Here is a 26,837-nt window from a genome sequence, read left to right as displayed (position 1 = left end):
CCCTTGGCACAGCCCTGTGAAGGTCGCGGAAGGTGTCACCTCGAGGGCAGAATCAGACCTGGGCTGGCAGGATGCTGGGGGCCCCGGGGAGGGATGCTCAGCACCCTCACGGATGGGGCTAGAGGAAGGCAGGGCTGTACCGGGGAGGGGGATGCGGCATATTAGGGGGTCATATTCCACTTCACAAGCTGGGATCATTTGGCAAAGGATCAGGGAAGATCTGGGCAGTGACCCCCCCCCATCCTGAGCAGGAATTTGTCTTGGCCTCAGACAGCATCACCACTGCCTGCAATTCCTGGTATTGCCAGACTGTACCACATGATCCCAACTACCCAAAGCTCTCCCAGAGCCTGGCCTGGCATCCTTTGTGCCTATGGATGAGATTTTTAATTAACCAGGAGAAAAGCGGGTCAAACCCCAGGTTACTTTGGAAGGTGGGAAATGCCACTGAAATGGGCCAGGGTCAAAACCATCAGAGCAGGACCTGTCACTGCTCCCTGAGCCTCACCCTGCTGCACAGCCCAGCCCTCCCATGCTGTCCAGGAGCTCAGCAGCCATTTGCCATAAGGACATTTGCTTCCCTCGTAAAGCCCTTTTGCTTTGAGAAGGAAAGCTGCTGTCCTTTCCCTCACACAGGATGATGAGATCTCCACAGACCATCATTTTGGTGGAATCCCCAGCCACACAGCCCCTTCAGACTGGAGGGGGAGAAGCCGCCCCTGGCCCTGCTCTTGGTTACACTGAAACCACTCAGGGGAATCGAGTATTTCCATTTCTAAAGAGTGCACCAAAGGATAGTCCCTTCTTTAGTTGAGAATATTTCCCTGTCTCTGCTTAAAGGCAAAGCCAGCTCCCCAGTGCGGAGGAGCAGGCGGCTGTCATTGTTTGGGAAGGCTCTGGCACACCAAGAGTGGCAGGGGGAGGCTGGAGAGATGCAGCATTAAAGATTGTCACAGACTTTGTCAGCAGCAAAAATTAATTTCACCCCAAAAGGTCCTGAGCAACTTGCAAAGCCTCTGCCTACATTAAAGCTAAAATACATTCCAGTTTTGCATAACAAGCGTGGCCCGGCTGAGCTGGACCTAGAGCTGGAAAGAGATGCTGATCAGAAAGAAAGTTGGTGAAATTTCTTTTTTTTCCTTGATATTCCTGTCACTGTGCAGGACACAGAGCCTGGGAGAAGCAGTTATCTACATGGGGAAAAGTACATTTGGTTTGTAAAGCTCTTTGGCTTTACTTAAATTAATAGTCTGATAATAACCCAGGAAAGGATTTTAATGTTTTCTTAACCTCATGCAAACAGCATTTTAAGTGTTTTAATTAAAAAAGAATAATACCTCATACTTCATGTAGAGTACTTTTATCTGCTGAGCTAGACTAGCATATTGATCAAAGGGGAGGGATGTCTTGCAAAGTGTCTCTAATCATAGAGCATCCAATTAGCCTCTTCCTGCACTAACAAGGAGAAATTTAAAAAAATCAAGACTATGATTAAACATTGTCTACTTCTTTCCAAACACCTCTCTGATGGAAGTGTCCCAGCATTGATCCCAGGCTTGGTACCACACCTGCACTTGTATTCCTGGGCCGAGAGCTTCAGGGACACTTGCACCTAGGCTTCATTTTTCCAGAGGAGCTGGGACTTTAAAAAGGCCCCAGGATTTCAACTCAAAGCTGACAGCCGGCGGAAAACCTCTAATTGGTGTAGCTGGGTGTTGCAGGGAGTCTTGAAGCACTGCCAAGTGCAACATAACCCTCCTCAGTCAGGAATTTTCCCCAGCCACCAGATCTCCAGCAGGGACCAGCCCCCCAGCACTGAAATGCTAAATCCTGCTCCTCTCACAGGTTTCTAATGCCCCTCCATCTCTAAAACCCAGCAACATAAGCAAGGCTTCACTTGTACAGGCTCACTTGCAAACAACAGCCATACTTCCAGGATCTTACAAAGCTATTTGCACCTGCAGTTAACAGGCAGTGCCCTGAATGCAGAATTTCCATGGCTTTTTTAACCTAACCTGCTCTCAGACAGACAAATACAGTGCTGAGCTTTGCCCTGCAGCCCCTCTTCCTTTGGAGCAGCTTTGTGTGCAGGGCAGCACCGACATCTCCCCCAGGAAGGGAGCACAGCTCTCCCATATCCTCCTGTACCACTTCAAACCATCCATCTCCGGGCAACGACCCTCAGGTCTGACTTGAGGAAGGCCAAGTTTTTCCCTAATCCCTTTAGCAGAGGGCTGGTTGAGGTCGGTGGTTCAGGTCTCTGCCCACCACCCACCTGGCACAGCTCGGTGTCCTCGGTGCTGCCCAAGTCTCCATCAGGCACAGCTCCTGTTGGGAGCCTGAGCAGAGCAGACACCAAGCACCTGGGATTGCCACTGGCCTCACACCCAGCACCATCATCTCTACCCAAAATTTCCCCTCCACCTCGGACAGGGGCTGCCCAGCTCCCTGAGTGGGTAACCCCCCTGCTTCAGCACCCCACGCTTCCAGGGCTCTGAACAGCACACACGGGCTGTGAAACCCCCGGGGAGTGCATAAGGATGTATATCCCCGCGGGTGAGGCGTTTGCCGAGCCCAGCCTGCCCTCCTCCGGTGGCTCCGAGTGGAACAGGATCCCAAAGCAGGACCAGAGCAGCCGCAGAGGAGGCAGCCACCACTGCACACCCTGCACCAGACCCCCGGGCCCCTACCTATGACCACCCCCCCAGCAAAGGCACCTGGTTTGAGAGCTCTTCAGGGCTGTGGGGGTGAGGCCGGTTTTCCACTGAGTTCTCCCACTGCTTTGGGACGAAGACTGGCAAGTCACTGTGTTCAGAGAACTGAGACTAAAAGCTTTTAGCTTAGAGATGGTGGAGAAGCCACCAATTTGAACATGTCCAGAAGTGCATCTGGTATATAATGGATGCAAATTTCCAGCACTTTTCCCATAGTGTGTTTCACCAGGCAACACACTTCACTCAGGCTCATGGAAGACATTTCTCTTGGCACCCATGTACCAAGAAGAAGCTGGGGTCTCCTGGCACCAGGAGACCCTTTGAAGGCAAAGGGTCTAAAGGATGGTTCTAGAAGCAAAGGGACGGGGAATGGGTACCAAAAAACTTGTCTACAACGGCAGAGATGAGCTGTGAGGTTTAGTGTGGAGAGAAGCTGCATGAAGAAGAAAGAGGGAACAGGAGAGGGGTGGACAAGCCAGATGTGCCAGGGAGAACTGGTCCAGGACAAACTGGGATGGCAATGCTGAGAGCAGGACCAGGAGAAAGGGGGAGCAGGGAGGTGGTAGAGGGGACTGGGAAGGGTCTGATCAACAGGTTGTTTTCACACAGTCATTAAACACAGCACCAAGGGGCTTTTTCCCCCTGCTCTGAGATGAGCCAAAGTCCACACAAGGAGGCAGTGCTCTGGAGTGGCAGTTCCCAGCTCCCAAACTGGCACAGTGTCTTGTCTACCCCCACAGAGCAGGATTGCACAAGGAAGAGGTAGGAAACTCCAGCATAGCCCATACTTGTGTTTAATTGTGAGACCAGGACAGACTGGGGCAGGCAGGAACGTTGGTGTGGAAGCACAGCTAGAAGAGCAGACACACCTTGCCCTCACAAAAGACAGACGTTGTTTTAAGGAATAACCCTGCTAAAAGCATAAAAACAAATTATTAAAAAAAAAAAATAAAGAAGAAGAAACCCCAACCCAGAGTTTTCTCTGGAAGAGACATTTCTGCATGGTCTCCGAGGACTGGAATCAGACATTGCTGCTGAGGCTGTTTCATGTCGGACACAACACGGGGAATTCACATAGCACAGGTCAGGTGTTTCACATGGACATTTCACTTCAGGGCCTCGCTCCGGTGCTGGAGACAGGGAGGGCTCTTTTGGGAAGGGATGCAGAGCACATGAAGTCAGGCTCTCACAGAGGCCACCCTCCAGAGGACGTTCTCTCCCCAGGCAAGTTACCTCCCATGTCCAGGCACTGACATCACGGCAGGAAAGCCCTGAGAGCTGCTCCGTGGTGCTGAGTATGTCTAAGCAAAGGCAAACTAGGCCCTTCTTCCCACTTTCCCACTTGCTTTTTGCCATGAAGAAGGTCCACAAAACAAGGCTGCATCCACGAAAGACGGAAGTAAAAGACCCAGAGAAGTGTCCACAAGATAGTGGGATTTGCTCATGTCCTCCACCATGAAGCAAGGCCACAAGGACATATACAGCTGCACCCACGCTGGAAGAGGAGAATCAGTCCCAGATGAGCTTCCCATCTCCTTGTGAGAGAGAAGGACTATCCAAGAGAGGACAGGTCTGGGCTATCCCTCCACCTACTGCACAAACCCGGGACACATTCAAAAGTATAGACAATAAATTAAGATTGAAAAAAAAAAGTCAGCGTGTATAATATATATATATATAATATAATATAATGTGCGTGTGATTGTGAAAAATGTCATCCCCAGGAGAGAGAAAGGCATGGCAGAAACACATCCCTGTCCCCCTCCTGAGCCCAACACTACCCTGCTCCCCTGCTTCACAGCAGACACACGACACCAGCAGGGCCATGCAGAGGGCAGGGGCTGCGCCTGGCACCCAGCTTCCCTCTGCCAGTGGGGTCCCTGTGCCAAGGAGGAGCTGGCTGCTTGGTGGAGGAGTGGGGAAGAGCCCAGCACTGGTCCCTTCATGGCCTTCACAAGGAAGGGTTGCTGCACGCAGGAAAAGGGAGGGAAAAGACAGGAAAAGCAAAGTGGAATGGCAGGGGCACCCCACTCCTCTTCAACTGGCCAGGGCCCTGCCCCCCCCATGGCACGGGACCACCACCGCTGTACCAAGTAGAAAATAAAGCCATAATGAGTCAATGCTTTGGTATGTGACCATCCCCCTCCCCTCGGTCCCCTTTGTGTTCCCCCCAAACCCTGATCTGTAAAACTCGTCAAATAAAATCTCTAGAGTGCCTTTGTATCGCTCCGTGAACCTTTCCTTCCCCGGTGCCTGCCTTGCCCCCTCTCCCCAGCAGGATTTGGTAGGTGCCTTGCTTGAGCCCCACCGGTTACAGCTTCTGGTCTCCTGACTGGATCCTGCCGAACGCTGCCTGGTCCAGTGGCAGGTATCGGCCTTGCCTGGAGTCCAGAAAATACAACTTGTCCTTCACCACCACAGGGTCAAAGCCCTGCTTCCGCAGCTCCATCTTCTGGAACTTGTAAGTGCCTGGAACGGGGAGAGAAGAAGGAATAAGGGGTCACTGGCCACATACACTTCCATCCCCACCACACCTGTGCTGCCTCAGACCCAGCCTTGCATCCCATGCCTTGAAACCACCTGAGGAACAGGGGCTCTGTGGGGCAGAGGGGCTCCATCCCCACCCTACAGGTTGATCTCTGTACCCAGCTTCCCCCTCCCAGGCTCTCCCAGCTCCTTGTCCATGGAGTGTGCGTGCCATGGCTCACTTGTCTTGGAGACTTCGTGCAGGAACCGCAGGAAGACGGGACGCGCGTACAGCGGCAGCGCCTTTTTCAGCTTGCTGGAAAAGTCCTCCAGGTCACAGGAGTTCTCTGGATCAGCGATGGCTGCCATTCCTGCCTTCCCTTCTATCCCTAAGAGGCAGAGAAGGGAGAGCACTCAGACACACCATCCCCATAGCGTTATCTCCCTCTGCCCCACACCAGCAAGGCCTCTGGCACAGACTCTGCTTTGTCCCGAAGCGCTGGCACGTCCAGCTGTGTCACCACCCTGTGGCAAAGGCTACCAGTGACACCCTGCAGTCCTGGTCACCTCCTCCCAGAGGAGCCTGTCCAGAAGGGACACCGGGTCCTTCCAAACCAGTCAGAATCAGACCAAAGCTTGAGAGAGGGACAGAACCCTCTGGTTCCCACTAGGCTCATCCCCTGTGGCCTCTTCCCAGCTCGCCCACAGGGAGCCTTGGCCCACCCTCTTGCAAAGGGACACGTCCATCTGGACATGCAGGACACGCTCACATTCAAGTGCTGGAGGCTTCTCTGCCTCCCCTGATTGTCCTCTTCCCTCTCAGCTACCTGGGACCTCCACCCCATAAACCACCACGTCCGTCAGGTTGAGGATGCGGCTCAGCGTTCCCTCCACCTCTGTGGTGGAGACGTTCTCCCCTTTCCAGCGGAACGTGTCCCCGGTGCGGTCACGGAAGTACATGTAGCCATATTTATCCATCACCAGCACATCCCCTACAAGAAAGCAAGGAATAAGCAAGTAAAATGAGGTGTTAGAGGGACTAGGAACAATGCTGGAGCATCTCAGGGCAGTGTCACTAGCCTAGGACAGTCCCCACCCACACCCAGGTGCCCTTCTCCTCCACTCCCAGTGGACAGAGGGGCCCTGCTTGCCTCACCTGTGAGATAGGCAGCGTCCCCTTTTGCAAACACGTCCCTGGCGATTTTCTTGTTGGTGGCTGACTGATTCAGGTAGCCATCAAAGTGCTGCAGGGGATTGCTCCTGACAATGCGACCCACCAGCTGCCCCGGCTCCCCTGTGGGGAGAAGAGGGGATGAAGAGAAGAAGCAACCACCCACACCCAAGCAAAAAGGGTGTCTAATGGGATTTAACTGAGCAGAGACTCAAAGCCAGGGAAATTATCTTGAAGTGTTTGTGAAAGACTCACAGGGGGCTGAGGAGATTTATCCCTGTGGGTGCCCTCACCTGGTTTACAGCTGATACAGACACCATCCGGCCCCCGGATCAGCTCCATGGTGTCTTCGTCCACCTTCACCAAGCCAATGGGGTACACACCTGGCAGGATCCTGCTGTTGAAGCCACATGACCCAACCTAGAACAGAAAGAGCTCAGAGCTGTGGGTGGCAGGGACGTTGTCCCGCCCGAGCCTACTGCCCACACACACCTAGGATACCACAGAGCTGGCATCACACAACAACCAAAACCCTTCTGGGTGGATGGCAACCCATGCCAAGCCTCTTGGAGCAAACAGCCCACCTGGGTTTCCAATGCTGCCCAGGCCAGCTGTCACCCTTTAGGACACGAGGGAGGGGCCTTACGTTGCCATCGAAGTTTCCCAGGCTGCAGTTGCACTCGGTGGCCCCGTAGAACTCGGCCACCTGGGCGATGCCGAAGCGGGCCATGAACTCCCTCCAGATGGAGGCTCGCAGCCCGTTGCCCACCGCCATCCGCACCCGGTGCTGCCGCTCCGCCTCCTGGTATGGCTGGTTCAGCAGGTAGCGGCAGATCTCCCCGATGTACTGCACAATCTGGGAGTAATAGAGAGGAAAGGCTCATAGGACCCCTCTGCCAGGCCCCAGGTTGGCTGGGGTTTCTTCAGGGCAGGTAGGAATGGCACAACATGCCCAAAGTCCCCTAAAGAGGCCCCAGTAAAACCCAGGAGTCCTGTGAGCTCATCCAGTGCCTGTCCTTCCCTGGTTAACCCACCTCTCCAGGCTGTGAAACCCATCAGATATCTCCTGGCTAACACTGGAGCATGGGAAGGGCTTAGACACATGGAGTTACCAGTCCAGGTGAGAAGGACACAGCCCCATCACCTTGGAAGGTGATTTCAGAAGGACAGGCAGAACTGGTCCAGACCTCTCCCTCTTCCAGCAGCTGGGCTCTCCCCAGCACAGCATAGATCCCCAGGCTCTGCTCCCCACTCCTGGCTGGCCTCTTGCCTCACAGCCTCACCGTGCAGTTGTATTTCACGCAGTCCTCCCAGAAGTGCGAGGCCGAGAACTTCTTGCGGATGACAACTGTCATTCCCTGCAGGAGGCACTGCCCGATCCCCACGATGTTCCCTGTGAAGAGGCAGTCAGGAAAGCCCTCAGTCCCCACACACCTCCAACCCAGCCACCTGAAGAGAGGCCTGGTAGGGCAAGGCAGAGCCCATGGCTGGCTCACAGCACTGGGGTTCACCCAGCCAAATCCCTCAGGATCACTGGCACCGGGGAGGAGACACATGGCAGCGAGATGTGGGGCAGCACTTTGCACCTAAACATCCCAGCACGTCTCAGCCAGCCAGGCAGGCACCACTTCCCCTTCCCTTTGACTCTCCCCTCTGGCTTTCTACAGAGAACAGCAATAAGGAACAGCTATTCCAAAGCCAGGACAGGAGCTGGGATAATGCCCGCCCCACACAATCCCCACTCCAAAGGTCAGCCAGATCAATTCTTGGCTCCCAGGGAAAAAGCAGAAAGCCTCAGTCACACACTGTGAGCAGCAGGCAGCTCCTCCTCAACATGGAGATTGCTGCCACACCAGCCTCCAGCCTGAGCCCTGGGCTTGGCTTAGGGACGAGACAGTCCCAGGATGCCAGGCTCTGTATGGCACACGTTACCTGCAGCGTGGTAGAGCGGGAGGCAGTCGTACATCACATCGTCAGACCTCATCCGAAAACCATAAAAAACTAAGCTGGACATGCGGAAGTACCTGGGGGAGGGTGAAGAGGCAGGTCAGGAGCAGGGCTGGAGGTGCTGTGCTAGGACAGGGCAGAGCTCAGCCCTGTCCTCCCCTGAGCCCCTGCCCACAGCCTTACCGGCAGTTCACCACGATGGCAGCCTTGGGCAGCCCTGTTGTGCCAGAGGTGTAGATGTAGAAGAGTTTATCTGGAGAGGAATGAGGAAACAGAGTCACATTCCCAAGCTGGGAGCTGGCTGAACCAGGAGAGAGGGACGAGCAAAATTTATACACTCTGCTCCTGTCAGTGGAGCCAAAACCCTTATGTGACAGCACCAACATGCTGCGATCACCCCAGGCAGATCAGGTCTGTTGGACACAGGGAAGGCACGACAGGATACTGCTCCACACAGGACTGGGCTTCAGACACTGGAGTAAGACCCATCCCAAACACCCCATGCCATTGGCATACTAAGCAGACGATCTTGCCAGGGCTGTAACTGGCTGATCCACAAAAACACCATTGTGAGATTGGCCCCCAAGAGCTGACCACGTACCAAGAAAGCCCTTGTCAGGGGTGGGTGGCTGGTGTCGCTGGGCCATCTGCAGGAGGGGGTCCAGGTGTTTCACACCAGGAAGCGTGGATTCAGGACTTCCTTCCCCAGACCAGAAGAGATGGATGGATTTGTCCAGGGAGGGCTGCACTTCCTGCATTGCTAAGAAAGTAAAGAGGGGAGCTGGAGAAAGACTGCTGGGTGGTTATAGCACAGAGACCCCCTGCCCTTGCAGCCTCAGTGAGACACAGCCCCAGGCAGCAGTACCCCCGCTGTGCTTGGCAGAGTCCCCAGAGGGCTCCCAGCCATCCCAGGCAGATGTTCCCATCATTAAGAGGTGCTGGGGCCACAGCCCAGGCCTCTTCAGGGACCAGAAGATCCTGTTCTCCACCTTTCCCCATCGAAAATCTCTTTGGTGCCAAGAGGTCTGTTGACACCATCAACATGAGAGGTGTGGGCTGAAACACACAAGGAGCTGGAGCCAAGGTGCTGCAGGGATGTGGTAACAGCCATGGAGAGCAAGGAGAGGCTCCTCCTGTGCAGCAGGGCAGGCCTAGCCCAGCCCAGGGCTCTGTGTCAGGGATGGACCTGAGAGGCACAAGGAAGGATCCTCACACCCAGGCTGGCCTGCCTGGGAGGCAGACAGCACTGCACTCCACATCCTGCCCAGTGTCCAAAGGAACCAACAAGAAAAAAAACCCCAAAACCAGATCTAATTCCTGGATGATTCAACTGCCCACTCCCTTCCAGATCTCTACTCTGTGGTGGACAGGAAAGGAACACTGAACCCATAGACTAGACACACCTCCCTCCAGTCCAAAGCACCCCCAAAACATCTGCCAGCCCCTCACCTTCCATCATCTCCACCCCAAAAACCACAGCCTTGGAGTTGGAGATGGTGATGCAGTGCAGCAAGGCCTCCATGCGCAGGTGGGAGTTCACGAGGGCCGTCTCCACCCCGATCTTGGCCAAGCCGAGCCACAGCCCCACGTACTGATTGCGGGACTCCATGAAAAGGGCCACCACGTCACCGGAGCGGAAGCCTTGGCCGTAGAAGAAATTGGCCACCTGGTTGGAGTACTCGTCCAGCCGCCGGAAGGTCCAGCTCTCACCCGTGCCTTGGAAGATCAGTGCTGTCTTCTCTGGATACTTCCTCGCGGTCTTCTGGAAGATCTTGGCAATTGTGTTCTTCTCCCTCACGTGCCTCCATACCTGCCACTTCACCCGCAACAGGACCAGCCCCGTGCTGCCAAAGGAAGGGGAGCAAGAGGGCAGCTGCTCAGTGACCCCTGCAAAACCACTTTTTCCAATAAAGCCAGCACAGCATGAGGACTTTCCTAGGAGCTGCAACAGCCCAGCACTACTCCAAGCCCTACTCTAGGTCAGCAGCAGCTATGGGTGTTCCCCTGAGCAGTGTGGACATAGGCAGAGCTCATCTGCAAAGATGCTCACAGCCAGGGACCGATAGAGGCCAGGGAGAGGTGTTTTGCAAGGCTGCAGACAGGGATGTCCCTGATCAAAAGGGCATCTTTGAGCCTCAGCTGCTCTCCAAGAGGTGCCACTGCTCCCTCCCCACAAATCCTTGCCAGGAGTTGGCACAGCCTGGTACTAGATCAGAATGAACCCTGCACAGGGACCTGGTGACAGACCAGCAGCTTTGGGGACAGGGTGAAGTACAAGGGCAGTCACTAGACTTTGAGCTCAGCTGAAATCTATCCTTCCTGTGAAAACTATGCCCAAGAGTTTGGAGCTGCCAGGGCACGGCAGAGGGAGATTTCCTTCCAGCCAGGCCAGGTGCCAGCAGAAACCCAGGGCTGTGCAAGGAGCTGGGGGCTGTGCTCACACACACCAGGGCACAGCAGAGGGCCAGGGGAAGGGTGGATGGTTGGGCCATCCAAGCCAGGACACCTACGTGACGTCCCTTCGTAATGTCTTGAGGAATATGAGGAAGAATTCCCATCCGCCGGATCCAAGGTAGAAGATGAAGAGAGCGGGGATGGCCTGGGCCCAGGACAGTTCCAAAGTGACCCTGAGGAACAGCAGCACCGCTGCAAAAGCAGCCAGACGCAGCATCGTGGCCTGCGGGCAGAGAGAAACCACGGCCATCAACCCACGCACGCTGGACTTGAGGATAACAAACCCGTGGGTGGGGGATGCCTGAGCAGCCCCCAATTTCCTGGATGAGGTCCCTGAGTCATCATTCCTCCTGGCAGTGAGGACGCAACCCAGCAGCCCAGAGCTCTCACGGATGTAACTTTATCTGACCTCTGAAATGGCCTCCAGTTGAGTCACCAGCATGGCACCGCTTGGTGTTAACTGAGAACCTGGTCATTCCCACCTGGGGAGCCAAATACTGCACATCAGCCAGGAGTATGGCCATACCCTAGCAGCATGAGGTGCAGGATAAAGTCACTTCCACGGATGCCAGGCAGGGCTGTCTCAGCCCCTCACTTTCAGCCTGGCAAAGCCCAGCTCCAAATTCCTCTCTACCTCAGAGATCCCTCTGTCCCCAGACCCCAGAGCCTCCCAGGCCCCCAGCACGAGTTCTCCTGCAAACCTGGCTCCAGGACAGCCAACATGGCTGTTGGGAGAGCATAGCTTCATATGCTCCCCAGCACAGCTCAGACAAGATCAGGGACAGGAAACTCAGCCCTTTGAACTCCGTTTGTGTTTGTAAACCCTCGTGTTGGTGAGCAGTTTCCTGGCCTGGCTCTGCTGGAGACACTGCCAGAGCACGTCAGGGATGAGGCCAGGCTGGAGTGGGCAGAACAAGGGCTGCCACTGCTGCCAGGAGTGCCCAGACCCCTGCCCCATGCCCTGGGGACAGTGACTCAGTCTCTGGTACTTGTCCCCAAAAGCAGCACCTCTGTCCTCATCCCAAACACACCCCAGATGTGGCTCTGAGACTCCCAGGAGACTGTGATCTAGCAAAGCCTCTTTTCAGGGGACAGCGCAGGGAGGAGGAAAGTGACAGCAACATGACACTCACAGCTCAAGGGCTCCTAGTAAAACTGCCCCTTCCTGACATGGACGAAGAGGAAGGAAACACTGACGTCATTTCCATTTCCCTCTCGAAGGTGGATTCACTGCTCTGAAGCTGGAAGCCCTGAGTGGGCTCTACCACAGCTGGTGGCACCAGGAGCAACACTTGTGGCTTTCCCTCTGCTCCGTGCAGTGCCCCCAGATCTGGGGAGCCTCTGTGGATTTGGTACCAGATGGTGGCAGCGGGGAAGCCAAGGCAGTGCCACGTGGTCATTGTGTCCTGGCATGTCACACCAGCTGTCCCCCCCCCAGCCATGTCACCAGCAGCAGGCTGGGATGCACCAAAGCACAAGATGCTGCTCACAGGTGGGGACCTGGGGACATCCTCCCACCTGCAGCCCCTGGCCTGACATCCCCCCTTGTGCCAGTGGCCTTTCTCTCTGCCAAATACCTCCCTGGCCTGATGTCCCACAACACAGTCCCTTGGCCTTTTAGCAGGGTAGGACTCTCTGTGTTTTCACCTGGTAGCCTCTTTCTGCACTTACACAGGGCAACTTCTAGATCACCATCAAACTACTGTGGCTCAGCCAGGACCTGGGCTCTTCCTTACAGGCTCTCATCAGACAGACAGACAGATGTGGAGAGCCAGCAGCGAGGGAGCCACACTCTGTGTGGGCAGCAAGGTGCTTAATCTCCCGCTTGAAAGCAAGACAGGCCCAGGCAGGCCCCTGTTATCCTCCGCTCACATCTCCACCTTGCACCGGCATCCCGGTGCCTCCTGCAGAGATAGATTACCAAGAGATACCCGGTGTGTCGCTGCCAGAGACCTCCAGCCCTGCGTTACGGATTCAGGTCTTGTCCAGCTGCATCAGCACAGAGAAAACCAAGACCTGCCTGTAGCTCACAGCCAGCAGGCACCGAGGCAAACGGCGGGGATCCACCCCGGGGGCACCGAGCCCGAGGAGGGCCCGGGGAGCGGGTCACAGGGGGGTACTACGAGCAGACAACCAGGCTCTGAGAAGCCTTAGCGCTAATGGCACCTGGGGAGGCACCTGTCCCCACACCGGCCCTGGGCAGAGTCCGTGTCCCCACACCTGCCCTGGGCAGGGTCCCCAGCAGGGAGGGCGAGCAGCGCTGCCCCAGCCCGATCCCCCGGGGCAGCAGAGCCAGGAGGGCCTCGCCCCACGATGCAGCCGGGCCCCTCCACCCCACCCCGGCCAGGCCCCGGAACCGCGCGGGCAGAGCCGCTCTCGGCGGGCGGGGACCCGCAGCGCGCCCTCGGGGACACCGCGGGGCTGAGGGGCCCCGGTGCCCCACAAAGAGCCCCGGTACCTCATACGGAGACAGCGGGGGCTGAGCGACCCCGGAACCGCCCGCAGGGCCGCGGCGCCCGACGAGGAGCCCGTGGGCCGCCCGCGGGGAGGCAGCGCCAGGAGCTGACGGAGCGGGAGGGGGGGAGACGGTGCCGCGCTCTTACCGGGCTCCGGGGCGTCCGCTGCGGCCCGGCCACCTGCGCCGGGAGCAGGAGCGGGGCCCGCCCGGCGCTGCGGCACAGGGCGGGGCGGGGCGGGAGGCAGCGCGGGCCGCCGGGAGCTGTAGTCCCGCCCGGTGCACCGGCCCGGCCCCGCGGAGACGGGCGCGGTCCCGGGGAGCGGCGGCGCGGGCGGGGCGGGTGCGGCGCCGGCGGGAAGAGGCGGTGAGGGCGGCGCGGCTGAGCAAGGGCTCTGTGGCGCAATGGATAGCGCATTGGACTTCTAGCGCTGTGTGACGGGAGTCATTCAAAGGTTGTGGGTTCGAGTCCCACCAGAGTCGCATTTTGCCGCCGGGGCGCGGCGATCGCTCCCGGGGCTCCGCGGCTGGAACGCGCCGGGGGGACCCCGCGAATGACCCTGGGCGCTGCCGCCGCGCAGGGTCCGCCCGCCCTGGGGACACCGTGGATGGGGAGCCCCGTTTTGGCACCGGAGCCGGACCCACCCGCGAATGGGAGCCTTGGGCGCAGCCCTGCCAAGGGACCAATAACCAGGCATCGCTCCCAGCTTTTCTGGAAGGAGTTATTCTTATCGCGTCACCGCACAGCCGTGGTGGAGCTGCCACTTGCCCACAGCGAAGATGTCCCCTCCAAAAAAAGCATTTTCACGTGGCTGGTGTCTGCCCTCCCAAAATCACACCACCGCCTCCCCCCCCGCCCCCCTCCCCGTCGCCTTCCTTCCCGCAGGCTCCACAAGAGGCGGCTGCGGGATCAGGAGCCGCGGAGGCCGTTACATGATCCGGGCTCAGCAGATGCCGTTTAAAATTACATGACGAGCCATTTCTGTAGCGCTGGCACCAGCCCACCGAGCCACACGTGGCTGCGCGAAGGCGGCACCACCATCACTGGCAGCCTGAGCGCTGCACGGCCGCTCTAAATAACCCAAAATGCAGCAAAACCCTCTCTCGCGGCCATCGCTTCCCACGGTTTCCTTGACTGCTGCTCACAGCTTCTGGAAGCAAAGCTTTGCTGCCCTTCGGTTTATCCACCTCAAGGCTCTGACACGTTTCCAATGCAGAAAAGCACATTTCTGGGTCATTTTAGAGGCAAATGTTTCTTTCATCTCGACCACTGCACTAGGACACCCCCCACGCTGTGCATTCTGCCAGCAGCTGAAGATTGTATTTATATGCTGTCTTTTAGCATTTGCTTGAAATAACTCTGGGGACCAAAGGGAGGCTTTAGACAAACCCCAAAATTCTGGCTGGTGGGATGATAGAGGAAGAAGTCAAAAACAGGGAGTCTGGGGGTATAGGAAGGAAGCCAGTCCCTCTGTTCCCAGGTCTGCTCTTAAACGTAAAAAACCAAGAGTTTTCCCCCTCCTCAGTCTCCTGGTATGGAGCAACCCCTGGTCACCCTGTCAGCCCCTGCTCCAGCATCCCACACAAGACTGCGACAGGGCCAGTGAAGCTGACAGCAGGGCAATCCCATGTCTCCCATTTGCCACCAAAAGAGAAACTCCTTCCCCCCTAAGGAACCAGGATCACTTTAGGAAGCCCTCAGCCTCCTCCTGCTCTGTACCCCAATCCTCCCCTGTCTGGGCCCTTCTGTAACGATCATCACGAGGAGCCAATTAACAGCCCAGCATCCCCAAATCCCAGCTGGAAACACGCAGTTCCACAGTCCATTTTGTGCCCTGATCCCCAAGGATATGTGGCCATGCACGTGCCCTGACATCATCTACCACCACAGAGAACAGCAGAACCTGCTGGAGCCAAAAAAAAGGTGAGCTTTCACATCAGATCTCCCCCTCAGGAGGGGAGAAAGGACAGGGGTAACGAACCACAGGCTCCACCATGGATTTTATTAAGCAAGAAGGAATTTCAACAGCAAACACACACACACAAAGAGCCCCTGGCCCGGCGGTTCTCTGCCCTCACATCCAGCAACTCTGCTCCCTGGCTGCTGGCAGTCTGGAGCCCTGTTAATTAACTCAGACAGCAATCAGCTCCCAGACACAGCACGAGCAGCTGCCATTTCTGAGCTCTCTGGAGCCAACCCCTTATTCCTAATTGTGTCGTACTGTTGCCCAAGGAGGGGATGATTCCTATTGAAAACCCAGCACAATCACGTGGATTTCATAATTTTTGACTGGAAGGGACTACAGAGAGACACAGCAGACTGGGATTGGCTCTCAAACAGCCAATTCAGCGGGGATAATATCCAGAAGTATTTCCCTGCCTGGCCCCATGGGCACACAATCACACACTGCCTGGTCTCCAAGGCGTGAGTGAAGAACATCCCATATGATCCAACGGGAGACCAGGTAGCCACCAATACAAGATGGGATGTCACCACTGTACACACCCAACCTGCCCTTGCGCTACTTTGGAAATTACTAGTTTAGCTCCAGTCTGGGACAACTCCAAGATTTTAAGCCTTGATCTTCCTGGGGAAGGTGGGAGGAAGGATTTACCTGCACAGGCCCAGAGCTGCAGAAGGCCAAGGCACCAGTTTGCTGCAGTGTGCTCCCTCTCCATCCCAGCATTTGGGAGCATCCGTACTGGAATGCTGCTGCCAGGGGACCTGAGCAGCCAGACTCAGCTGGCAAAGGCACATCAGTGCTTGACATCCCTGAACCGAAATCACAAACAGCAAAAAAGGTCCAGTTTTTGGCATCAGCAAAAGGAGGTGCCACTTGGCCTCCACCAACAGGATGGTGCCAGCTCTTGGCAGAAGAAAACTCAGCCCTCAGGTCCATGGAGCCACGCTGCACTCCCAAGCAGGAGGATATGGAGCGGGGCAGGGAATGGCTGTTGTCTGACAACGGGGATCCCCTGTGCCCTCCCTAAACTCTCACACTCGAATGGCCGGGGGAGGGAAGATGCCGATCTCCTCCCGCAGGGACTCCACTGGCTGCTCCCAGCGCTGCTCGTAGTAGACATTGAGGACACAGCTGGCGTTGAGCCCGCTCCGGATCGCCCAGGGCACCAGCTCAGTGGCCAGGACCTGCAGCTTTCTGGAACAAACAATACAGGTGGTGGCAGTTTTGATATCCATACTTTGGTTTCGATTTCCTTCTCCAAGTTCCCATTGCAGGCAGGTGCCAAACTCATGTGTCTCATGTATCCCTCTATCTTTCTAGCATCCCCTCTGCTTAACTCACAGGGAAAACTGAGGCACAGAAGAGGATGGTGTACCAGGATGGTTACAGTCAGCACCAAAACCAAGACCAGAACTCAGGTTCTGCAACTGCTGGGCCAACAAAACAGATGTGCAGGGGCAAGGGACAGCTGTCAGTGTGGTGAGGGTCCTGCTGGCCCCCAACACATGCCAAGGCCTGGAAATTGCTCCTGCCTGGCACAGGGGGTTGGTGTTGAATGCAGATTAGGCATCAGGTTCTGCTATAGCGACCAGGCAAAGCCATGCCTCCCGCTGTCACTGCTTCCCTGGGGAAGAGGGATCCCAGACTGACTCCCCCCTGCAAACCAGCAGTGTCCCCTCTTCATCCCCAGAGGACGTGGGGAAGCACCACCCAAGCTGGCACATCCCCAGGGCAGAGACGGGCGCCTACCGTGCGCTGAGACGGACGGGGCCGAACGCTGCTCCCAGGACACACATGGGCAGCCCCGTCTGGACGGCTTCGAACCACTTCACCACAACCTCACCTGGGAGGGAGCAGGGAGGCCATGAGCAGGCAGAACACCTGGGTCAAGGGCCAGACAGGGCCCTGAGGGCCTGCAACACAGGCTGCACATCTGCCTTTCCTGAGGATGGCTACTCGGGAATGCTTCCCAAGGCTGGTCGTGGCCTCACAAACCACCCACCCTAAAGGGACAGCACCCTGTGAGCTTGGGGAACAGGCAGGCCAAGTCCCTGTAGATCTTTAGCAGTGCCATTGCCTGATGGTCTGTGTGGCTCTCTTGGTCTCCCAGCACAGGACAGGCCTTTTACAAAAGCTTCTGGGGCTCAGCCAAAGCTTGTGTAGGAGACCTGTCACACCAGTTCCCACAAGAACCAGTAAGACTCCACTTGCGACTTGCTGTTGAGTCAGACACAAAATGAGGGCAAAGGACACGGAGACGTGCAGAGAAGGAGCAACAAGGAGCCCCCTTCTGCCTTCACACAGAGCTTGCGAAACATCCCTCCCTCTGTGCCACCCTCCCTGCCAGGCAGCAACCACCCACCCAGCAGCTGCCTGTGCCCAGGGCTTGGGCAGAGCATCTCCCAGCAGGGAAAAGGTGACATCCCATGGCCTCTTGGTCACCACAGAGCCAGTGATGAAGGACAGTGATGATGCAAACCTCCCCACACACCAAACTGGGCTGAGGATCAAGGAGTCCGACAGGCCTCCATTCCCGGGAGAGGCAGCCGAGAAGCATCGGTGGTGTTTGGCAGTGCAGCCCCCTGAGCCCGTGCTGCTCACCCAGCATGTTGGTTGGCATGCCCAGGAGGGTGTGCATCAGGTCGTGGACTTCCCGGTACCTCTGGATCACATAGGCCAACTCTTCATCATCAACAAACTTGGGTGGCATCCGGGTGTCCGGAGAAACCTTCTGCAAATCCAAAGAGGTCCAACTCAACTCTGTGGCTCCAATCTCCGTCTAAAGCACACCCTGTGCTCCCAGCACAGGGATCAGCCACAGAAATCTGCACACCACAAAACCCCACACTCACATTGTCCTCCAAGAACCGGACGTACTCCCGGCCCAGCGAGCCATCCGGCAGCCCCCGCAGCCTGGACATGTCCAGGGTGGAGAGACGGATGCAAGGCCGTTCCCTGAAAGCAAAACACAGGTCACTGAGACCCTCAGTGAAACCCACAGCTGGGGGTCCTGGAGAAAAGGAGCCCTTGGAAACCCCCATCCCATGCCTCTGCTTTTTCCTTGTGCGGATCCTGACTCCTCTCTGCAGGGTCAGCCCTGTCTGCATTCCTGTTGCTGAGGCTGGCACACAAATTGCTTAAGGGATCTACCTGAAGCCTTGGCAATAAAAGGGCTTTCATCTCGTGCCCCTGCAGCACCTCTGGTGGGAAAAACACCGGTGTCCTCTGCACTGAAACACTGCTGCTGCGTGTGCTGCCAGCCAGGCACAGCCCCCAGCAACAGCCAGCCCTGCAGAGCAGAGCTCTTTAGTGTCCCTGCAAAGCAGCCAGAGCTTCAAAGGAACAGCCCTAAAGAGGGGAGGGAATTTGTTCTAAAAACAGGTTTAATTTCAATCCTGCTCAGACTTTCACCACCAGCCACGTGGCAGCCACACATGGAAAGGTCTCCTCTCCAGGTTGTTGGCAAACAGGTGCCTCACAGCCCTGGAAGTAAACAAAAGCCCTTTTATTTCCATGGACAGGGTAAACACTTCCCATGATAAAAGCCCTGCAGTGGATCCAGGAGCTTCTCAGCTCCTGGAGCAGAGGTGCTATGGAGATAAGTAGGACTAGCACCTGCTTCACACTGGCTGCAGACACTTCCTTGTGTATTTGGTGTGAAAGGGACCTCAGAAGCTTGGGGGATAAAAAAAAAAGACTTGTGTGCACAAATGGGACCCCTAAAAATCCCTGCAACACCACGGGGCAAGGAGCAGGTGGGGATGTCCCTCCCCAGCCCTCAGTGCCTTTGCTGTCCCCTCTCCCTGGGCAGTTCCTCTGGCTCTCAGCCCCATCCTGGTCCTCTTAATGCTTTTCCGGGTCAACATCCAGAGCCAGGATCAGGCTGCTCTGCACAAACATATGGCAAAAGGCAGCTTTTCCCCAGTCCCTGTGTGGCACAACCCAAACAGCACACAAGAGGCAGGTGTGACACATGACAGGGAGCAGGGAGAAGGCAAGCAGATACACAGTGAGAGCTTGGTTAATAAGAGAAATCCCTCCTGGCCCTCAGCCTGGCTGTGCTCAACAAGTCCCTGCAGACATGGAAGCAAAAGTGATCGAGTCTTAACAAGGAAACAAAAGCTCATTTCACAGCTTGGGGAGATGCTGCTGGGCACTGGGAAAGAAAATATGGAGGTGTCTAAGGAGGAAGCAGACCAACAGAGATGAAGTCTCCAACGCAAGGAGATGCAGCAGCAGGCACAGGGAAGAAATCAGTGGGTGTGGTGGGTTCTTATTGCTGCTTAGCATCCACATCCATGGATTTCTCCTCTGCGCCTGCTGCTGCATCTCCTGGTGTTGGCAGCTGCCAGTTCCAGCAGTGAAGCAGAACAGACAGGCAGCAGTGCCCGCCCTTAGACGTGTCACAGGGCTCCTGGGATCGTTCAAAATAAAGTGAAATAAACAGCCTGGAGGGTTAGAGCTAACAAAATGCCTGGATTGCTTTCAAGCTCTCCCTTTGCAGGGCCCAAGGAATGTGCTTGGTGTTGTGTCTCCCTCCCCACAGAAATAACAGGGTGAGGGCGGGAGGGATGCGAGGGACGCACTGGAGGATGCGGTAACCTTCAGGGTGGTGCTTCATCTTGTCTCGCAGGTTGGGCAGGGCCAGGCAGCCTGTGGTCTCCCCAAGGACTGCCACCATGTCTGAAAGAGAGACCAGAGAGTGACCCAAGAGCGGTTTTTGCAATATCCAGCTGTTTCAGGTTGGCAGGTGAGGAAATAAGGTAATGAACCCATTGACCAGGAGCAAGCAGGAAGCCCGTGGCAAAGTGGGGACCCCACAAACCACAGATCTTCAGCCTCAGGGGCTTACTCTGCCCTGGTGTCACCCCCATGACCCTTCCTGGGGATGGGAGGTAGGTGCAGGCATGAGACCTGAGGGACCATAGAGGAATGAGGCAGGGCTGGGTGGCATCACAGACGGTCATGAAGAAGCCATTGGGGTGTGTTTGGGTTCCTCACCCCCTCTCTTCCACAGCCTCCTGCCTCAGGCCAGCTCTCAGCCCTGCGCTTATCCCATAACTAAAGTTCTTACTCAACAGACAGAGAAATAAACTCCTGTGAAGCTTTTAGGAGACACAGGGTGGGATCTCCCGGACGTGTTTGGCAGGCACTGCCCTGTCCGGGCTTACCGTGTCTGTAGGGGTCATAGAGCGCCATGACCGCGGAGCCGGCGGCCAGCAGCGCCTTCTGCAGCGGGCTGGTGGGGATGTGGCTGGGGTAAAGCGGGTGCCACCCTTCCTCCGCCTCCACCTCCTCCTCCTCCTCCTCCTCCTCCCCGCCGTGTCCATCCCAGCCCCGCGGATCGCTGTGGCTCAGCCGGGCTGTGCCTGCGGGGAGCACCGGGTGAGGGACCGGCCCGGGGGAGGGACAGACCCGAGTGAAGGACCGGCCCGAACGCCGCAGGGGCTGCGGTGGGTCCGGTGGGAAGCACTCGCCCGGGGAGCCGGGACCCGCCCGCAGCAGCGGGACCCCCGCCCGCACCGCTCCCGCCGCCCGCAGCAGCAGCCGCCGCATCCCGGCCCGGCCCCGGCGCTGCCCCGGAAGCGCCCGGACGGGGCGGAGCGGGCCGGGAGCGCGGCATGGCGGGGCCGGCCGGGCTCTTCGCCGTGTACAAGCCGGCGGGGGTGACCTGGTGCCGCGTCCGGGAGGCGGTGGAGACGCGGCTGCTGCGCGGTGAGCGCGTCGGGACCGGCGGCGGGACCCGTCCCATCGCATCCCCGGGGGTCGCCAGCCGCCCCTGACCGCCCCCTCCGCATCTCTTTGCAGAGCTGAACGCGGCGCCGAGACGCGCCCCGCGGCAGCAGATCCGCTTCCTACCGACACCGGCACCGAGCGGCGGCGGGGCCCTGGAGCTGGTGCCTACCAGGGTGCCGGTGCTGGCCGACCACCCCCTCGGTAAGGGCCTTGGCTGGGGGAGGTGGGAGTGGTGGGAGCATGGGGATGGTGGGAGCTGGGGGATGATGGGAGCATCGGGGTGGTGGGAGCGTGGGAATGGTGGGAGCCCCGGGCGGGCTCCGTGAACTGACCCCTCGCTGTCTCCGTTGCAGTCCAAGGCCCGCGGTTCAGGCGGCTGAAGATCGGAGCGGGTCACCGGCTGGACGTGAAGGCTTCAGGAGTCTTCGGTGGGTCTCATCCTGGAGTGGCACCATGTTCTGCAAGGTGATGGGTTTCTGCAGGGGGAAGAAGTGGTGGAAGCTCAGCCACTGCACAGTGTCAGCCCTCGGGTCTCACAGCCCAGCTGGAGGATAAGTGCTAAAACACAGAAGAAACGCCCCACAAGCCACTGGGAAAGTCAGGAGATGGGAGTGACCCCTCACCCCCAGCACACAGGGCTTTGCTCGGGGACTCCAAGCTCCTGAACTGCCACATAACCCCCCATCTCTGCTGTACCACCTCAACTGGCTTTGCTGTGTTACTGCTGAGTGTTTGCCCAAGTACCCAGGTGTAAAGTTCAGGAGAAATCCAAGAACTCTGGATACAGCCTTAAAATTTTCATGACAGGCAATCATTTGGGGGTCTAATTGCACTGCTCAGACATGACTCCTAAGGAGATACAGCCCTGTCCAGGGGAAAGAGTGGTGAGAGTGGGCAGCGCTCTATAAATGCAGATCAGTGACTTCATGAGTGGCTGAATAACAGGTTCCCCATTTTCTGTGTTTCAGTGCTTGGCATTGGCCATGGGAACAAGCTGCTCACTGACCTGTACAACTGCCACCTGACCAAGGTAGGTGCTGGCTCTGAATGGCCTCGGAACATTGGAGGGTGATTATACCCTTGGTCCTGCCCCAGTGCCCTGGACTTTGTGAGGGTGGTTCTGCTCTCCAGTTTCAAACCCACCAATGCTTTTGAGAGCTTTTCAAGGTCCAGAACCTTGCCCTTACCGTGAGCATCCACTCATGGCCTTTAGAGCTCCAGATGCTGCTGTCACTCCTCACAGCTGCATGGCACAACACTGCTCCTCAATTGCTGGGAGTATTTCCTTGATTAAACTGTGCTCTTTGCCTTTCTTCCAGGTTTACAGTGTTGGTGGGCTGTTTGGTAAAGCCACTGATGATTTCTCGGACACAGGGAAGCTAATAGAGAAGACAACATTTGGTAAGAAACCGTTTTTATGTGGTTTTTTTTTTTAAATACAGAACACCAAACAGCACACTAACTGCAAAGCATTTAACCAGGTGAATTGCATGAAAAAAGCTGCCCCTTACATGGTTTCTGTTTGTTATTGATGTTGTAGTCCACTTGTTCTAAATATAACACAATATAAAATATAAAAGCCATTATAAGTGCTGGCCACAGTCATTGCTACTGGGTTGGTCAAGACCCAGATCTCTGTAAATCACACTTGGTGATAGCAGTTAAAAGCTTTCATTGAATGAAACTCTTCAAACACCCGATAAGAGAAACTGGAGCATCGACATCTTGAAATGAATTAAGCAAAGTAACTCTTCCCTTTGCAGTCCAGTGCTGTGCTGCTCCATGTGCAGCCAGGGAAAGTGGCTCTGCTGAGGCCACCTCTCATCAGCCCCTTTTGATGTGACTGCCCAAGGGACAGCAATACCTCGGTGGCACGTTTCAGGCTGCTGTCTCTTTCCAGTTTCTGGATGGATAATTGAGACTTTGTTTCTGCCTTAATATTTGCAGATCATGTCACAAGGGAGAAGCTGGAACGGATTCTCGCTGTCATTCAAGGGACCAATCACAAGGCCCTGCTGATGTGGGTATCCCAGGGGGAAATGAGCTGACCTGATCCCACTGCCATTTGCCGGTCTGTAAAACAAAGGAGAGGGTTTTGTTTCCCATAATCGAAGTCTTTAAAGGTTGGAATGCTTGCCAGGGGCAGAGAGGAGTTACTGGGAGTGCTCTGGTGAGAGGTTGCAGTTAAGTGTCCTTGTATCCTGAAATCTCCAGCTGTTTTTAGACCAATTTGCTACATTAGGGCTGACAAAAATATCTTGCAGACATGACCAGGTACCTCCCTCCCAAACTGTGCTACACCACTGACAGTATTAAAATATATGCAGAAACTCAACAGAGAGGCAGTTTCAAGAACAAAAACTGCAGCTCTGCTTTGTTGGGGGTGGAGATATTTTGAATCCCATTGGAGAGAAGTACTAAATGTCTGTTCTGCCCCCTTTTTTGTTTTTCCAGGTATTCTAACATTGATATGAAAACACAAGAGGCTTACGAGCTGGCTGTCAAAGGGTTGATTCGTCCCATGGATAAAAGCCCCCCGATAATCACAGCGATCCGATGCCTCCAGTTTGCACTTCCAGAATTCCAGCTAGGTAGGACTGGCCCAGAATGCACTGGGGAACTCTGTGTTATGGCAAATCAAGTTGGTAAAATTCAGTTTCTGAATTGTGATTTAATGCCAAATAACTTGGTGAGAATTTCTCATCAACTTGTAACTGCTAATCCCTGCAGAAAATCTGAAGGATTTGAAGTTTCCAAAGTCACCAAAGCATGTCCTCTTTTGATGAACTCTTCAGGGTGGTTGAAAGATTCTTTGGTAGGGGAGGATCTGGAATCTTCACAGTACTGAAGCTGCTCTGGTAGATCCATCCAGCTGTACACCCAGTTCATTTCCCTGCCAGTTCCAGATCTGAGTCTGAGGCCAGAAAATTTGCATTGTGAATACCTAAGGGGCAAAATTCTTCTTATCCCAATGATTCAGTGCAGTGCATTTCAGTGCTGGGTGGTTGGGGTTTTTTAAAGCGTGGTTTGCTTTCCTGCATCCAGTCTCCTTCTCCTCACAAACTATTTGCCTTATTAAAAAAGTGCCTTTTATTTTCGCCTTTGAAATACCTAAATTTCTACATTATTCTCTTGTATTTATGGGTTTGTTTTCCTAAAGTATTCACTCTGGGCAGGGCTAAGACACCCTGCAGTATTCCAGAAAATCATAATCCGCCCATGCTGTATCTTAAATAGTGCCTTCTGCCAAACCAGTTCTTTCAGCCTAACTGCAAGTGATGTCTGGATTTACAAAGTCTGAGCTTGTGTCAAAGCTTTGCTGCTTCTGAAGGAATCTCTCTGTCCTCCTAGAAATCCACTGCTTGCATGAGACCCAGCAGTACCTCCGGAAGGTAGTTCACGAGATCGGCCTGGAGCTGAAATCCTCGGCCGTGTGCACACAAGTGCGGAGAACACGCGACGGGGTTTTCACGCTGGACGATGCCCTGCCCAGAACCCAGTGGGACCTGCGGAGTATCCAGGATGCCATTCGGAACTGTCGGCTTAGAGTGGAAACAGAGATAGAGAAAACACTGGGACATCGGGATAACAGCCCTGTTCATCAGCTGGATGTGCAGACGGCCCAGGGTGCAGACAGCTGAGGGTGCTGAGGGGGGACATCCATGAGCAATCCCTGCAGCGATCCCTGATGGACAGCAGAAGGAAAGAGGTTAATTGCAGTTCACTTCCAGCCTTTCCTTGAGATGACTTTAATCAGAGGCTTTCTTTTTTTTCCCAGTGACAGGCTGTATCAGTTTTTTGAAAGCATCACAAACAGTTCATTAACGGGAGGTAGCTGTGCCAAAATTCCTGTTGACTTTGAGAACATTAGGTTGCTAAGGGATATAAAAGCCCATTCCCAAATTGTCTAGCAGCAGGAAATAGCATCTTAGAGAGCTGTATTCCCTTGACTGCACAGATTTGTTCCTTGCAACTGGCAGCATAACTTATCTACTATATGGATTTTATTTTCCCTCTGTTGCCTTAGAGTGTTTTCTTTCCATTAGCCCTGCTTTCAGACACAAGACTCAAGATCAGGGTAAATGAGGGATGTGCAGGAGAAAACAGCTTACCCAAAGCAATGCAAGGAAATGGTTATATCCAGAATAGGTGTGTGTGATGAGAAGTGGCTTGTAATGGGGACTGATGCACAGGAGACACAAGAAATAAAACTGCAAGTGACCTAAAGGGGAAGAAGAGGCTGGTTCTTGGCTCAGTACTCATCCATGAATACACTGACTCATAAAAAATCCCAGTATGTGCTATTTTTTAATTCTTTTTTTTCCCCTGAGGAGCCAAAGGTGTTGAGGGGTCTGTGGTATCCTGCTCTGCAGCAGCTCTGTGCAGACAGCATGTCCTGCCCTTCGGTGAAACTCTGAGCTCTGTGACACCCCTTGGTCTCTGTCAGCTCATTATAGCTGGGCCTAACTTAGCAGAAACACACTTTCTAAATTTAAGTTAAAAATGTGAATTACACTTACCATTATTGCACTCAGTGTTCTTCCAGCTCTACACTTAGTTAGCGAGTTGGGAGGTTTATTTATAGAAAGCAGATCTGTTCTGTTCCTCTCCTGGACTTGGGCAAAAGCCAGCGTATTTCATCCTCCAGGTGACAGCCATGAAGGTCCAAGAGTAGCTCTGGGAAGGGCAGTCGGAGGGGCCACGATGAAGTACCTCAATGGCAACTGTGCAGTCCTGTCCTGAAGTGTTCCAGGAATCATTTAGTCCCTGGAATCTCTCAGTGGTGGGTTTCCCTGCACAGAGCAGCCGGAAGAGCCGTGGAACGCAGCTGCCACCGCGTGGCAGAGCCACCGTGCCAGCAGCAGGGACTCCCCGAGGACATTCTGCTCTTACTTCGTGTTGTACTGTGGGTGTTTATCCTCCATGGACAAGGGATTGGGATCAGGGCACCACCTTCCCCAGGCACTGTGCCCTGTGCTACCTGAAGGGTAACCCCTGTGCAGGACACTTGCACAGCTACAGCTGCAAGTTTTAGTCCCAGTGCTGCTACGCAGATGGGAAGAAAACGTGGATTTCTCACTCCTTAAATAACCTTCAGTAACTTTCCAGTGGACTATACTTCATCCCCACAGCTCACACCTAACACAAACTGAAGAATTCCCATACATACTTCCCATTGCAAAACCAAATTCCAGTTGCATGTGCCATCGCCAGAGGAACATTTTGGTTGGAACACTCCAGGCTGAACCAGTTCTTCCACACACAAAATACCAGCCAAAATAGCAGCAGTTAATAACAAAGTTTGCATTTCCCAGTTCTTGCCTTCTTGTGACTTTTTTCCTCCCCTTAAAACTACTCCAAAACATGGGAATTTTCCACCCTTGGCAGAGGAGCGTGGGATATACCTGTAACCATTCCCCCGAGAGTCCATTCTGATCTGGCCACAGTAAATACACTGCACAGCTGCACATCAGCAGAGACCTGCTTGGATGAATCGTGGAATACACAGGCTGGCTCTGCCCCTGCTCGAGACCCCTCCCCACAGCTTTTGAGGCAAAACAAGATACTAATTAGTGATGTTTCTGTGCCAGGTCCAGAGCCAAGAGCACAAAAACAATTCTGTTCTCAGCAGCAGCCTTGTGACTGGTTCCTAGTTTCCAATCACAACAAAGATTAATTTGATTCCAATTTGGAAATAACGAGCAGACTGCAGCATGTGTCTGACTAGAGACTAGGGAGGAAACTCACTGGGCAAGAAGGTCCTAAAAAGTAGAAATGGGCAGAAGGACATCAAGCCTGAGTGAAAAAAGGACAAGGGATCTGCAGTCACCAGAGCACTTCATCACTTAGAACTGCCCAAGGCAGCCAAATTTAGTCTGTGCAGTCACCCTAACACTGACATTGAAACACTCGTGCTCCCAACATCATCG

At 55.1% G+C, this 26,837-nt stretch overlaps 3 protein-coding genes and 1 non-coding gene across 4 annotated transcripts; 2 read left to right on the top strand and 2 right to left on the bottom strand.

The window, feature by feature from the left end:
• Positions 1-3,118: 3,118 nt before the first annotated feature.
• On the bottom strand, positions 3,119-13,455 carry SLC27A4 (solute carrier family 27 member 4). Its single transcript, XM_032708534.1, has 13 exons — positions 13,356-13,455; positions 10,809-10,975; positions 9,748-10,142; positions 8,900-9,058; positions 8,482-8,551; positions 8,284-8,375; positions 7,635-7,744; positions 6,998-7,207; positions 6,645-6,771; positions 6,337-6,474; positions 6,008-6,172; positions 5,423-5,569; positions 3,119-5,183 (listed from the first exon to the last, which is right to left on the bottom strand). Exons 2-13 carry the CDS (start codon positions 10,967-10,969, stop codon positions 5,026-5,028), a joined length of 1,932 nt encoding a protein of 643 aa, XP_032564425.1. The 5' UTR covers positions 10,970-10,975; positions 13,356-13,455; the 3' UTR covers positions 3,119-5,025.
• A 143-nt stretch (positions 13,456-13,598) lies between these two features.
• On the top strand, positions 13,599-13,690 carry TRNAR-UCU. Its single transcript is given in 2 exon segments — positions 13,599-13,635; positions 13,655-13,690. It is a non-coding gene; the product is annotated as a tRNA-Arg (tRNA).
• Positions 13,691-15,189: 1,499 nt separating this feature from the next.
• On the bottom strand, positions 15,190-20,735 carry COQ4 (coenzyme Q4). Its single transcript, XM_032707984.1, has 6 exons — positions 20,343-20,735; positions 19,758-19,854; positions 18,024-18,126; positions 17,773-17,902; positions 16,921-17,014; positions 15,190-16,365 (listed from the first exon to the last, which is right to left on the bottom strand). Exons 1-6 carry the CDS (start codon positions 20,725-20,727, stop codon positions 16,203-16,205), a joined length of 972 nt encoding a protein of 323 aa, XP_032563875.1. The 5' UTR covers positions 20,728-20,735; the 3' UTR covers positions 15,190-16,202.
• A 32-nt stretch (positions 20,736-20,767) lies between these two features.
• On the top strand, positions 20,768-25,196 carry TRUB2 (TruB pseudouridine synthase family member 2). The gene is made up of 8 exons (XM_032707991.1): positions 20,768-20,886; positions 20,980-21,108; positions 21,261-21,335; positions 21,876-21,937; positions 22,227-22,308; positions 22,855-22,927; positions 23,362-23,498; positions 24,259-25,196. The coding sequence occupies exons 1-8, from the start codon at positions 20,793-20,795 to the stop codon at positions 24,546-24,548; spliced, it is 942 nt and encodes a 313-aa protein (XP_032563882.1). The 5' UTR covers positions 20,768-20,792; the 3' UTR covers positions 24,549-25,196.
• The last annotated feature ends 1,641 nt before the right edge of the window (positions 25,197-26,837 follow it).

This window comes from Chiroxiphia lanceolata, chromosome 21 (genome assembly GCF_009829145.1).
Source record: "Chiroxiphia lanceolata isolate bChiLan1 chromosome 21, bChiLan1.pri, whole genome shotgun sequence".
Taxonomy (NCBI): Eukaryota; Metazoa; Chordata; class Aves; order Passeriformes; family Pipridae; genus Chiroxiphia; species Chiroxiphia lanceolata.
This window is presented reverse-complemented; position numbering and strand designations above follow the sequence as displayed.